Source organism: Rattus rattus, chromosome 6 (genome assembly GCF_011064425.1).
Source record: "Rattus rattus isolate New Zealand chromosome 6, Rrattus_CSIRO_v1, whole genome shotgun sequence".
In the NCBI taxonomy this organism is placed as follows: Eukaryota; Metazoa; Chordata; class Mammalia; order Rodentia; family Muridae; genus Rattus; species Rattus rattus.
The window spans coordinates 100,636,278-100,650,068 of NC_046159.1; the positions used below are offsets into that span (position 1 = coordinate 100,636,278).

Below are 13,791 nucleotides of genomic sequence, written 5' to 3' on the forward strand. Positions count from 1 at the left end.
ATTAAGTGGTTCTGAACCTACTTAACCCATATAGTTATTTTGGGAACTTACTATGAAAGATCTCAAAGAGGAAGTAATCTTTTATACATTAAAAAACCAGCTCCTTTTATTTCTTTTTATCTGTGGTGGCTCTTGGGCCTGTGGTGGCAGTATGGATGCAGTCTTGATGGGAAGGAATGAGGTCAAGGTTAGGGTTAATGGGAAGTAGAAACAGCCAAGGAACATGAGATTGCCTAAAGCTGTGTGACTCCAGCCCTTTAGTACCCCCCAAAAGGGCCTGTGTTTGGATTTACTTTGTGTAGATTCTGTATTTTACATTAAAAAATATGCTTTATTGCTAAATTGCCCTGCTGAAAGATGAGCCATTCTGCATGTGTTGGAATGAGGAGCTCTGGATGATGGGAGACTGAGATAGCCCCAAACCTAGATGGCTGCCCCATCCCTCTACAAGGCAGGCAGGAGCATGGAAGGAGGGACAGTAAAGTCTTTTTCAATTGAGTAGGCCTACCTGAAGGTGGAGATTAAGTCAGTTCTGTTTTATACTTTAAGGACATATTGAGCTCTAAACTGAATGGAAAATTCAACAAACATCTTCAGCCATCTTCCACGGTACCTGAATGGAGAGCAAAAGACAATGATCTGCGATTACTGCTGACAAATGGAAGAATAATTAAGTATGTAAAGTAGATCACAGTGTCAGATTAACTTTTGGTGGGTCATCCTTTTGTCCATGTAACCCCCCCTACATTATTGAATAGCCAATTGTATTAGAGGGAAGGGTCTTAATTCTCTACTAGGTCTGAATGGAGGGGAAGGGAATACAGATCCTTGCTCTATTTCTGATGCAGTTATTTTTCCTCTGTGGCACAGAGATGAGAGACAGCTGTTTGCAGATCGGAGTCTTTATACAGCAGATAGTGAAAATGAAGAAGACAAGAAACCAACAAAGAAGGCAAACGTGAAGACAGAACAGAGCTCAGGAAGAGAGGCAGCAGAAAGTGACGGATCTCCAAAACCACTTAACAGTATGTTTTCAACCTTTTGCTAATGTGGCAGTAGGTAACTTGCTGGTGTTTGAATTGTTGTAGGATTGAAAATGTTGGCATTTTATAATACTGCTGGAAAATCTGAAGTATGTTTTGAGTAGTTCATTGATCAGGAAGGTGCTGAATGTGAATTTAAGTATACCAGCTAGGGTCAGAAGACCTAGATAGATTCACTGTTTTTAAAGTCATTTAAAAGCTCATAATGCTTTATAGCCTCTACTGTCCCAAATGAGTTTCAAGGTTAACTTAACTTCACATATGGTAAATATGAGAATGTCTTTCATTCTCATAGTTAAGAGACATCTGATTGGCTAATCTGTATCTAGTGGGAATCCAGGTAGTGTGATGCTATTTGATTCCTGTCAATAGGAGGCTTCTACTGGTTATTGGTTATTGACAAATTAATAATAGGAATATCAAACACTGTGGTAATAGCACCTTCTTCTTGAAGTCTTTTTCCTTTGAATAAAGTCTTAATTCCTGAACAGTTTTTTTTTTTTTTTTTTTTTTTTTTTTCGGAGCTGGGGATCGAACCCAGGGCCTTGCGCTCGCTAGGCAAGTGCTCTACCGCTGAGCTAAATCCCCAACCCTCCTGAACAGTTTTTAAGAACAGCATATAGCTTTCCATTTAAAGAATAATTAAAATCAATATTTTATTTTTGTGATGAAAGTGTTCTACATAATGAATATTATTGAATTTAATTTGAATATATCCGTTTCCACTAATTCCCAGTAAACCTAGTCCTCTGTAGTTGGTAGTTCTGCCTTTGTTTATATTTCAGGGCAAGGCAGTCCATCACTGAGAGCTGACACAACAGTTGCTATTGCAGCTGGGCTTGTGGAAGAGAAAGGTAGTGTTCTAAGAGCCCAGACTACAAACTGCTTGAAACCATGGTCCATAAATTCTCTTGAGCTTTGAAAGTTGCCCTTTTTTTCTCTAGTGAGAAAACCAAGGGAAAGGGAAAGTCAGAAGCAGCTTGTAGTTCATTTTAGTTTAACAATTTTTGTTTTGTTTTGTTTTTCTGGAAAGGAACAATACCACAAATATTCTAAGGACATACATCAGTTACTATTTTGAACAATTAGAAAAAGATGGGAAAATAAAATCAGTAAGAAAGGAGAGGTATGAAGCTAGAAAGTTATCTTGAAGCTTGGTACACTTTAGAGGTTAGGTCACGACTGCTTCTTATCCCCTCTTCTTCACCAGGAGTATTTCCAAGTGTGAAGTCGGACCTCAGGAGCAGACCATCAGAATATTCTGATGTCTCTGATTCAGAAGACTCTGGACCTGATTGCACTGCACTGGTATGCCTGGCGCCCCAAGGGTTATGTGTCATTGGGTGGGATGATGACCACCCATGTCGTTTCACCTGGAGGAGGAATGTTGATGACAGCTCTTCCCACAGCTTGTCTCTGCTCTGTGTGTGTGCCATCCTGTGACTGGTCATGTTCATAAGCATTTTTGGTTTGGCTGTGGAAATACTGAGAAATACTGCTGCTTATGATTCTGACAGGCTATATTTTTGTATTCAGGTAGTAGGTTACTATTGCTAGAGAATTTCAAATTTTGATATGAAATACAGAAGTAATTTTATGATAATTAAGATTCTAACTTCTAAACAGATAAACTGGTCAGTTTCTTTTTAGCTTTGTTTCTATTTATTATTTCAGAAAATTAATTTTGCCACTGAAGAGTCTGAAAGTTCAGGTGATGAAAAGAAACATGAAATAACATCAAACTTTAAAGAGGAGTCGGATGTAGTGAGGAACCTCCTTCAGAAGAGCCAGAAGCCATCTAGAAATGAAATTCCAGTTAAAAGGTAGGCTTGCTGATGGTAGTAGTCGTTTTACATTATGGTGTAAATGCTGTGAAAACAGTTTAGTTTTCAAGTGTACTCAGTATTTCATCAGAAAAAATACACTGTTGTGTTTTGGATCGCCTGCTCCTTAGGGAATGTCCTACCTCGACGAGCACAGAGGAAGAAGCTATTCAGGGCATGCTGTCCATGGCAGGGTTGCACTATTCCACGTGTTTACAAAGCACAGACTGCAGTGGTGAGAAGAACTCTCTCCAGGATCCCAGCAGCTGCCACAGCAGTAACCCTGAGTTTAGGCAGTTGTATCGCTACAATAAACCAGTGGAATTTGGTAAGAAACAAATATCAGTCTCTGAAAAGTAATAAACAACTCCCCATTTAGTAGTGCTGTGATATTGTTGAGGTTAGAGACTATATGGATAAGGGCTGTCTACTGTAAGAAGTACTTTATATAATCACATAAGATGCAAGTGTAACTCAAAATTTGGGTCAGCAAGGTGCTCAGTGGGCTTCCTACCAAGCCCCTGACGGCCTGAGTTTGATCCCCGGGGACCCACATGGTGGAAGGAAGGAACCAACTGCCACAAGTTGTCTCTACACACATGCTGTGGTATACATGTACGTACATACAACAGTTAACTAAAATGTAACTTAAATGTTAAAACTCAAAATGTAAATGACTTGGGGCCAAGTATAGTGTTCACAGGCCTCATTCTACCATTGCTCTTGCAAAGATAGTCTTATTTTTGGGTTATTAATTGTAAGAGCTCCCAGAGTGGAAGGAAATGTTTGGTGTTCTAAATGGTCTGCAGTCCATTCATTTTCCTTTTGGGAGAGGTGAAACAAGTTTTGGGTAGTTTTTTTCTGAGGCTAGGCTTTCTCAAACTTTTTGAAAAGGAACTATAAGGAAAAGAGTAGATACAGCATGTCAGTAATGTCTCTGTACTTTCAGAAGAAAAGAAATGATTTCCCCAAAATCTTAGGAATGTGAAAAAGATAAATAACAACTGTGTTCAGTCCACATAATTGGCGTCATCTATGTACCAGGGACCTTGACCTGATTTTACATGAAAAGGAAATATAATTTGATGAAGTAAATTTAGCTTGCACACTTTACATAAGTATTCAAATCTTTTAGAATTTGAACCCAGACCACTTGATCCCCAAATCTTTGCATATTGTGTAAGAGCAAAGTGAAGCTTGGAAAGGTTTAATAAATGTCTAAAGTTGTATTAGTATTTGGAAGAACTCAAATTTAAATCTAGGTTTGCCTGTCTTTCTCTGCTCCATTTTGCCTTCCTACACTCTGTTTGGGTCCTTAATGCAGGGGAATATATACTTTTGTTCTAATGGAAAATGTCATTTTAGAGACATGTGTATTGCATTTACTTTACGTCAGTAACACATGGCCATAGTGCTTGACTGTAGGTCTGCTAGCATCTAGCACAAAACTTGTCACATAAAGACAGTTTGAAGAAAATTAAAAAATAGCAAGTTTGATTGAGTTGTTACCTGTGGGTTTTTGTTTTAAGGAGTGTAGTGAAAGAAAAGGTTTGTGAAAAAATAATGTATAAACAAAATGTCAGCAGAATACATTTGCTTTCACTTGTAAGCACTAGGCTAGTTTTGTTTAAGTTTTTTGCAAAGATCATTTAATCAAAACTTCTTTCTAGGATACCATGCTAAGACTGAAGATCAGGATTTGATGACATCTTCCTGGAATAAACAGTTTGATCGAACTTCCCGATTTAATGCTCAGGTATATTCCAAAATAGAACAATGAAGAAGAGATTTAGACTATTCAATATTGTTTTTGCTTTTTTGTAACTGTTTAATTCTTTACTCTTTTGATGCTGGTTATGACCTCAGTTAATTTCAGTAACATTTGTTTCCTTACAAATTGACTCAATTATCAAAAAAGGCTGAAAGAGGTCTTCTAGTTACAAGAAGAACCAGGCATATGCCTTGGCTCTTGGAATTTTTTCTAGCAAATATAGTAGAGGTGAACCTTATACAAGCTAAGTTATAAAAAAAAAAAATAGGGGAGCTAGCTGGTAAAGGTGCCTGCTTCCTACCTTTAATGGCCTAGGTATTTCTAGGACCCGAATGGTAGAACTCAATTTTGAAGTTGTGAGATAACTTTTCTGGAAAGGTGGTACATTGCATTGAGAAACTATGATGAGCCAAGGAGACTGTGGGTCCTCTGCTTCTATTTAATTTTACCCATTACGGGAGAGTAGGCAGCACCTCTGATTGTTGGATCTTGACTTAGGAACTAATCTTCCAAACCTTTATGTCTCTTTGAGACATGACCTGACCATCATGAAGGGTGGTGGTGGTGGTGGGGGGTCTGTCTAGCACTGGTTAGAGCACTTGCCATTGGTACTGATGGCCTGAGTTTGGTACTTGGGACTCACATGGTAGAAGGAGAGAACCAACTCCCACAAGTTATCCTCCTACAAGTTGCCTCCACACATGTATCCTGATGTTTGGGCAAATATGGGGGCACGTGTACACACACACACACACACACACACACACACACACACACACACACACACGAGAAAAAGAAAATCAAAATTGAATAGTTTATTTTCTCATCTTTGTTGATTTTGCTAATGCAGAGAGAGCTTTAAATACCTCATTTATCTGAAATCTGAAGAATTTAGCTACATTTCTTTCTTTCCTTATTTAGGACTTAAGTAGAAGCCAGAAATACATCAAAAAGGAAAGCTCTTCAGAAATCAGTCAGAAGGCACAAAGCAGGCATTGTGTGGACAGCAATAACTCAAGCATCCAGAATGGAAAGTACACGCTGAATCACAGCTTGGTTTCTTGCCAGATAAATAATGGCAGTCTAAGTCCAGAAAGGCCTATTGGTGAAACTTCTTTTTCAGTGCCCCTTCACCCCACCAAGAGACCTGCATCAAACCCACCACCTATCAGCAACCAGGCAACAAAAGGTAACTGTATTTGGTTAAAAACAGTTTTTAAAAAAGGTTAAGTGTATTTGTAACTGTATATGAAGGCAGTGGTAGTAGAGACACTCTCAAGAGAACAGTAGTTCTCAACCTTCCTAATGTTGAGACTGATTAATACAATTCCTCACATGGTGACCTCCAATCATAAAAGCATTATTTTTATTGCTACTTCACAACTGTAATTTTTCTAATGTTATGAATTGTAATGTAAATATTTGTGTTCTCTGATGGTCTCAGGCAACCCCTGTGAAAGCATTGTTTGGCCAAAGGGGTTGCAACCCAGAGGTTAAGAACCATTCTCTAACAATAGCATGGTAGCAATGGGTATGAGCTACATGTGGGCATGGTCATGACGAGAGAGGGTCCTTGAGTGAGGCTCAGAAGGAAGTAGATCCTTAAAGAGGGTGGGGCTTGCCAGGCTTGACTAAAGGGAAGTTGCAGAAGAAACAATGAAAACAGCGGAGAGAACGTGAGACCCAGAAGGGCAATGGGTCCTGGGAATGAATCAAGTTTTGCAGCCCACTCTGTTGCTTGAAAGAGTTTAGAGTTTAGAAGGACAATTGCGCGCTCTCTCTCTCTCTCTCTCTCTCTCTCCCTCCCTCCCTCCCTCCCTCCCTCCCTCCCTCCCTCTCCCTCCCTCTCCCTCTCCCTCTCATATGATAAAGTGGAAGGTTTTTAAAACATGAAGTTTTGGAACACCCAACAAGCTTGTTTACTACAAAGCTCTCTATTTTAAGTCTTAAGTCTTCCTTGTATTGTATACTCTTTATGGGTAGTAACAGTGTTGTTGGTGTTTTATAGGTAAACGTCCAAAAAAAGGAATGGCAACAGCCAAACAGCGTCTTGGGAAGATTCTTAAATTGAACAGAAATGGCCATGCTCGTTTCTTCGTGTGACAGAGCTGCTATTGCAGTCACTCTTCCCTTTGGATGCCAGTCTTGGGGTGTGGAGCCTGGTGTGTCCACTACCCCCTGCCTGGAGCAGTTAGTGTGTACAGTAAGAATACTGCCTGGAGAACAGAGAACCCGATGCTGCATTTCACTGTGCCACACCCACTCAGCAATAACCCTTGGACCTGGCGGGGAGAGGAAGGAGGAGGGTAGAACCTTAAAAAGAGGCCTTGAACTGGAAAGGGGTCTCTTGTCAGGGCTTGAATTTAATTTTGTTGTTGATAGTGTCTTGATTTTATTTTTCAGTAGTAGGATAAAGAATTATCAATAATTTATTTAACAGATTTTTTTTTAAAGTTAACAGCTTTTAAATTCTTTTTTTAAAGCTATTTATTTGGAAGATTTCTGGAGAAATATCTCACTAATTTAGATTTAAGAATGTGAAGGTTTTTAAATTATTTTTGATAGTGTGTGTGTTACATGTGGGGAAAAGCCACAGTAGCAGTAGCTAGTCTGGACTCTTAAATTTGATATTCAGGTTAAAGTCTTAAACAGGGATTTGATGCATTAATTATTTTAAATTAAGATGTATATGAAATCATTTTATTTTATATATTTCATGTGTTTTTTATAAGCTATTAGCTTCGCTTTTGCTAACATCCAAGGTGCATACTATAATCCAGGTTGATTCCCTTACACCCCACCTTCCCTCTGCAGCCCAATCCCCAGTGTTTTGAGACAACCCAAGATTCTTCTCTTTGCAGGGAAACACCTTCATAGCCAATGTTTAAGAACCACATAAAAGAGTCCTCATTTCTCATTTCTTTAGACATGGTTTTCTTCTACAAGTAATGAATCAGGCTTATTTCATTTTCATTTTTCCTGATGATATCTGGGTCCCAAAGAGAACAGCTTTAATATCTTTTTCCTGCTTATGGGGAAAGTATAAGTTTGGTTAAAATGTCATGTTTGTCGTTTTTCCGAAAACCTTTATAATTACAGAGGGCCTTCTTCAATACTGCTGGTGTTGGAAGAGCCAACATCTATCACAGACTATATCTTACCATGCTTTTATTATCTAGACATCATTTTTTTAGAAATACAATTTGACTAAGGATGTTCAAATCTGCATAAAAGCCGTGATATATACCATATTAAGTTGTATAATAGCAAGCATGTTTGAGTAGATCTTTGTGTATGTGTGTGTGTGTGTGTGTGTGTCTGTGTGTGTGTGTGTCTGTGTGCACGTGCACGCTTTTTTATTAATTTACTGAAGAATTATTTCAATACAGACTTGGAGTAAAATGGGTGCTTTTTGCAGTTTCTTCCATCTGTCTTGACTAGTAGGATATGGAGGTTAAGTGTCTGGTTGAACTTTAAATAAGATAGTAATTTATCTCCTTTATGTACAATTTTTACTTAAATGCAATTTTCAGTGGCTTATAATAGTTTTTAGTCTCTCCATTTTCCCCTCATGGCATAAAAATAAATTAATATTAGGAGTCTGATGATACCACATTTTACAAATTCCTACAAAGACAATATAGGCAAACAACATGAAATTTATTTTTATGGAGAACTATGGCTATATAATGGATTTTTGTCCTTTTCAGCTCAGCAAGGTAGCTAGCCCTTTTCTTCTGTAGGAAGCATTGAGTTGAAAGAAAAGAATTATGCACCATTATCTTCATAGTTGATTCAATATGTATTTCCAAAGGGAAAGATCTCTAGTTCTGTCTCCTTTACAATACTTAGTGGGACAAGGAAGTTACAAACTCACCTCCTGGTCCAGATTGTCTGGACCAAAGTTCAATCATATTTTGGGTGTCAGGGAGAAGATTTTTATGGAATTCTTAGTATCTGTAGACAGCATCCCTAACCCCTGCTTACTCTATGCCATAACTAGTGAGAGAGGGATGCAGTCAGCTGGTTGTTAATTTCAACATGCAAGAATCTGAATCTGACTGATCGCTCACCTTTCCACAATGTATCACTGTGATGTCTTCGTTTTGTTTTATTGTTAGAACACACATTTTTATTTGGGTTAAGAAATAAGAGTGGTGACTTCTTTTCCCAGTTATGATCTGGATTTGTTTTAAACAACTCAAAATATTTTTTAATAATTTCATTTTTTGGCCATAAAAATTAAAATTTATGCTTATGAATTAAAATTGTGGCCAGTATCTTCCCTGTGCCCATAGGCTGATAAACACTAATTTTGGGTTGCTACATATGTAGTGTTTTAAATGATAGTTCTGTGGATTCATTATTTTATCATTTTAACCTATTAATGGGCTAAATTATAAAACTTTTAGCCAGTTAATATAGCTACTATTAAAGAACCCATGTATCTTTCTGAATTGATAAAAATTTAGCTACACAGCCAATGAGTTTTTCTAATCAAACTTCTTATAAAGTTCTCCATCTGTGGTGTGTCCTTTTATCTCATAGAAATGGCTAGACTTTGAGGTGTGACTACTGCTAGGATCTGGGCTCAACAGTAATAGGTAGTCTCTGTTGTTCCCATAGTCTCACAAGAAGTATACTGCAGCTTAACTCAGAAGACAATGGTGATAGCATTTAGTTAGCTATAAGCAAGTAAAATGTGTAAAATTGAGAATTAATAATTTAGTGTATGCAGCTTTAATAGTAGTAGTGATCCTATCTTAATTCAACTAAGTGACCCTTAACCTGGGATCTACTGTACTGTAATTCACAACATTATATAATATTATGCTCCCCAGTATTGGTGAATGATTAACAATACAAAATTGGCAGCTTAGTAGTTCAGGATCTTTGGAATACATTGAAATGAATTAAAATTCATAAACATAGTTCATTTTTGAAGCACACGATCAAACCATCTACTGAAATCATACACTCAGAGGAGACAGTTCCATCTATGACTAAATACTTAGCTTGAATACTATTCTCTATTTTACTAATCCTAATTCCTTTTCTATGTATTTTACTGTATTTATTCGTATGAGATCAACAGGTATCATCAGACACCTACTGAGTGCTCAGAAGGAGTGAGTACTGTGAGGAAGCTCAGGTTCAGTTTTGTCTGCCCATGAAGTGTCTTCTCCAGGAGGTTAGCAGTGTTGTTTTGACTTCTAAACAAAGTTGAACAGAAGGTGTTTGTAAACAGAACAAACAAAACAAAATCCAACTTCATTAGTTTCAGTGAGATGTACCACTGTAGAAGTGGAAGTGTTTAAGAATAAAATACCCATGTACTTTAACATTTAAGAAAAATTCTGTAAGCTAGTTGTTTCTGTTGGTAATATAAGGGTATGGTATTAGCTTGGAAGGAAGCAAAAGGCCTGCATGTTAGCCCTGTTCTGCCAGTCATCAGCTGAGATGCTGAGTAGTCGGTAAATTATCCTGAGTCTTATTTTTAAGTTCTAGTTTTCTTGTTTGTGAGTTGGATAAAAACTACTCAATGAAGAACAGCATTCTTCAGGTATTATGTCATGTCATACTTGTTAATTATTAAGTTACAACTGATGACGAGTGCACCTTCTGAGAATATTTTAAGTGAAAACTTTTATTAGAGGAAAAAGTCTAAGTGAAAATATACACCCAGGGCGGACTACCTAAAAACCTGACAAATTCCTAACAAGGTGCTGAAGTGAAAGAAAAAAATGAGCTGTCTGTGGACAGAAGAGTGAGAACATCCGTTATCAAGTCATTGGTGGTTATTTAGCACAACAGAGGAGCAAGCTTTAGGTTTTTCTCAAAGAGAAATTAGTAAAGTACTCATCTTCATATTTGGCATACTCTTCAGGTACTAAAGATAAAAGGGGTGGTAAATTTAAAATGATTTAGCAGCTACCCATGGGACTAGGGGGAAAATAAGGTGATTAGGAAAAAACTTTTTATAAGCAGTTGTGAGTTAGGTATAACAGCCCAAGGAGAGAGGGAAGTCAAAAGTAGTATAGAAAGGAGAATCAACTGGATGTGTTCAAAAATGAGTGTCAGCTTGCTTCAGAAGATGTTCTGCAGTGTGAGACAGTCCCTGAGAATTGGTGGGTACCACAGTATGGCCTAGTATACTGCTGCTAGAGAGATATCATAACAAATGTTCCTTTCTAGTATTCATATGGAGAGACATGAAACTTCATAATACAAATCTAAATATCTCTCACAATTCATCTCTCCCATTAAATATTAAACTAACTGCTCAATATGTGAAAGAGAAGATCTTGCCTTTCATATGTGCAAGACTCTGGGGCCTGATCCCTAGCACCAGGTAGTGATCGAGAGGAGCTAAGGCTTTTAGACTGTTACGGGTATCCTAGACTTTTCATCTAATGCAATCTCAAAAACAAACAAACAAAAAAACCAATTACGCATTATAACTTTTGTCCAGGGAGAGCTAGCTAGTCAGTAAGGGTGACCAGTGTAACCCAGATGGGACAGAGATTTGCCTAGAGACACTCAGTGGCTTTGGGATCTCTAGTACCTTGTTTTCTTACACGGATCCCATTCTTTGACACAGCAGCCTCTGCTTGTCTTGTAGGTACTGTCCATGTATGTTTTTGAAGCTAGACAAACAATTCGTATAATCCCTCAACTGCTGTTGCGCATAGTCACCCTTTGTACTGTAGCCTTACTACTAACCTTTCCTTATTTTGCTTTCATGCTGTAAGTGAAAAAAATTTTGATACCCTTTCTATAAACATTTTTAAAAGGTTTTTAAGAAGCAAATATCTATTTCCAAAGCAGCTGGCATATCATCACGACCACGGCTTTATTCTGCTATAGTAAGTCTCTCCTCTTTACTGGGGAGAAGCAAATCATTCTCACTGGAGAAACCAGTTCCCCCGTCACCTCTGGTGTCCTTCTAGTTTTTTAAGGCTTTGTCTTAACTGTGACATTACACTTACGTTTAAAACCTCTTAAAGGATGTATTCGATGATTCTTCCAACCAATGCATCTGCTCTGCACTATTCATTGATGGAACCCTGGCTACCACGTAGCCCTTGACCTCCAAGTAGTTTACCTATGCAAGACCTGTGACACTCTGGATTCATTTTTCTTCATTACAGAAAGTGATCATAAATGACTTAAGCATAAAAGATTTGTCTTTGAGGTTTTTTTTTCTATTTTTTTTAACATCAGCTATTTTCCCTCTGTAATTTTTACCAAAACAATTATCGTAAGTGCTAGAATATATACTATTTTGCAGGAATAAAATAACCAAGACATAATATATTTCTTTGGATTTTGTTTTGTAAGAAATGCCAGCACTAACTATATAGAGTTGATTCTTTGCCTAGAATAATTTTTTCCCTTTTAAGAGTCATAAGTAACATTTTATTTTCACAAAGCATGCATATAACTTACATGATATAGTCAGGGACCTGAGGTGTAACTTGCTAAGTGAACCCCAAGGTTATTTTATCTTGCAAAAGAAACCTAAACCAAACTAAGGGCCTTACAGTTTATGGTTAGACTGAATCAAATGCTGTAACCTCAGTTTTTCCAAAAACAGCTCCTGACTGCACAAGCAGGTCCTGCAGTTGTTGAGTATGAAATAGCACTGATAGGAAATGCATGTGCATCTTTGCAGACTGTATTTCCTCTGGAAAAGACTTTTCTACTTTTAATATAATTAAGCCATAACAGTTTCATGCTGTGGAAAGGATGAAAAGGTTCATTTTAAGAGATTATATAGTATGAACTTTCACATTTATTGTGAAACATCTAACTTTGCCAGTGTTCAGCAAGTTTTTTCTTTTGGGGTGTTGGAGGGTGGTAATGGGGAGGGGTAGTGTTGGTTTTAGGGGTTTTAACTGTGTGAAATTTGAAAACAGGACAGTTGTTGGCTATGGTACTTACTAGTTTTGTAGTAATGTTTTGCTAGCCTGACTTTCCTTCTGGTTTTTATGTCCATGTTTCCCAGTGACTGTTAACTCTTCTTGTTTGGGGTGTGTGCAGAATAGTGTCTCATCTGTGTGTAGGCAGTCAGTGTATGCACATGTGTCCTTTGACTACAGAAGCACACTGTGTGACAATGGAATGGGGTGTGGCTGGGAGTGGGATGCTGAAGCTTTAAGAGCATTTGTTTTTATTCAGAACAGTATTTCCCATCTTTTGCCTGCAGGCAGGGAAAGTGTACAGTATTTATTTTGTTTCTGTTTTACTCTGAATTTGTAAGTCTCTAAGTAGCTTATATTATTATTATAGGGAAAATAAGTGACTTGCTTAAAGTTGTATTTAGTATTCTTACTTCCTAATTTCTGTATTTTAAAATATTGAAATTAAAACTGTATTACTTTTGTTCTGATTTTTTTTAGCACTCAGTGTATTTTTTGCTCATTTTGTCTAAAAGTATAAATGTTGAAAGTTGTATAAAATGTCTCTGAAAGAAAAAAAATCTGAATTCTATATACGATTCTGACTTGCTGTTCCCTTTTTCTGAATCTCAAGACACTAGAATGTAGAAAATTGTATTGCGTTCTTAGTATTTCTGAGGATTTAAATGTGAAAAGTAAGACCTTATTATTTCATTAGAGGCCCTGCTGGGGAAGAGTGATGGCCAAGAGTGATGGCAAGATGAGATACAAGGTAGAAATAGATGTGGGAGTTCCTCTAGTTCTTTATTTTTTTAAAGACTATTTCTTTAATGGATGCTCTGGACATTTCAGAAGTGTTCACTACCCAGTGTTGTAGTAACAACAGTGTTACAGAAGTGGCAAAACCAAGCCTAGGCCTCAGGGGGCTTCTGTGAGACAACAGCAACAACAGGAGGAGCAAGGAAAGCAAGGCTCAACTACCGGCTGAGGGAAGTGTGTAAGTGAAGATCCTAGGAGGGAAGCTGGGCTTCATTTTGGACATAGGGCCTATGAGACAGGTCAAGGATGATATAAAAAGGGTAAGTTCTTGCACTGGAGGGAGGGAGTGGAGTCAAGAAGGAAGGAACCCTCAGGCAGTGCTTTAATGGGAAAGGCAGGGAAGCCTCAGAAAGAGGCAGGATGAGTGTAGCTCATGGAAATAGGCAACAGAAGACTAGGATCCTTGGTGCCTCTACCTACCCTTCAGAACAGAG

The 13,791-nt window shown here is 37.8% G+C and overlaps 1 protein-coding gene across 1 annotated transcript in view; it reads left to right on the top strand.

Moving 5' to 3' along the window:
* Kdm7a (lysine demethylase 7A) overlaps positions 1-13,134 on the top strand; it is a 64,675-nt gene extending 51,541 nt beyond the window's left edge. Inside the window, exons 13-20 of the mRNA XM_032906712.1 lie at positions 550-674; positions 871-1,025; positions 2,254-2,351; positions 2,718-2,866; positions 2,998-3,194; positions 4,537-4,622; positions 5,559-5,826; positions 6,646-13,134. Coding sequence (XP_032762603.1) covers positions 550-674; positions 871-1,025; positions 2,254-2,351; positions 2,718-2,866; positions 2,998-3,194; positions 4,537-4,622; positions 5,559-5,826; positions 6,646-6,740 — 1,173 coding nt within the window. The 3' untranslated portion in view covers positions 6,741-13,134. The remainder of the gene's footprint in view (positions 1-549; positions 675-870; positions 1,026-2,253; positions 2,352-2,717; positions 2,867-2,997; positions 3,195-4,536; positions 4,623-5,558; positions 5,827-6,645) is intronic.
* Positions 13,135-13,791: the final 657 nt, after the last annotated feature.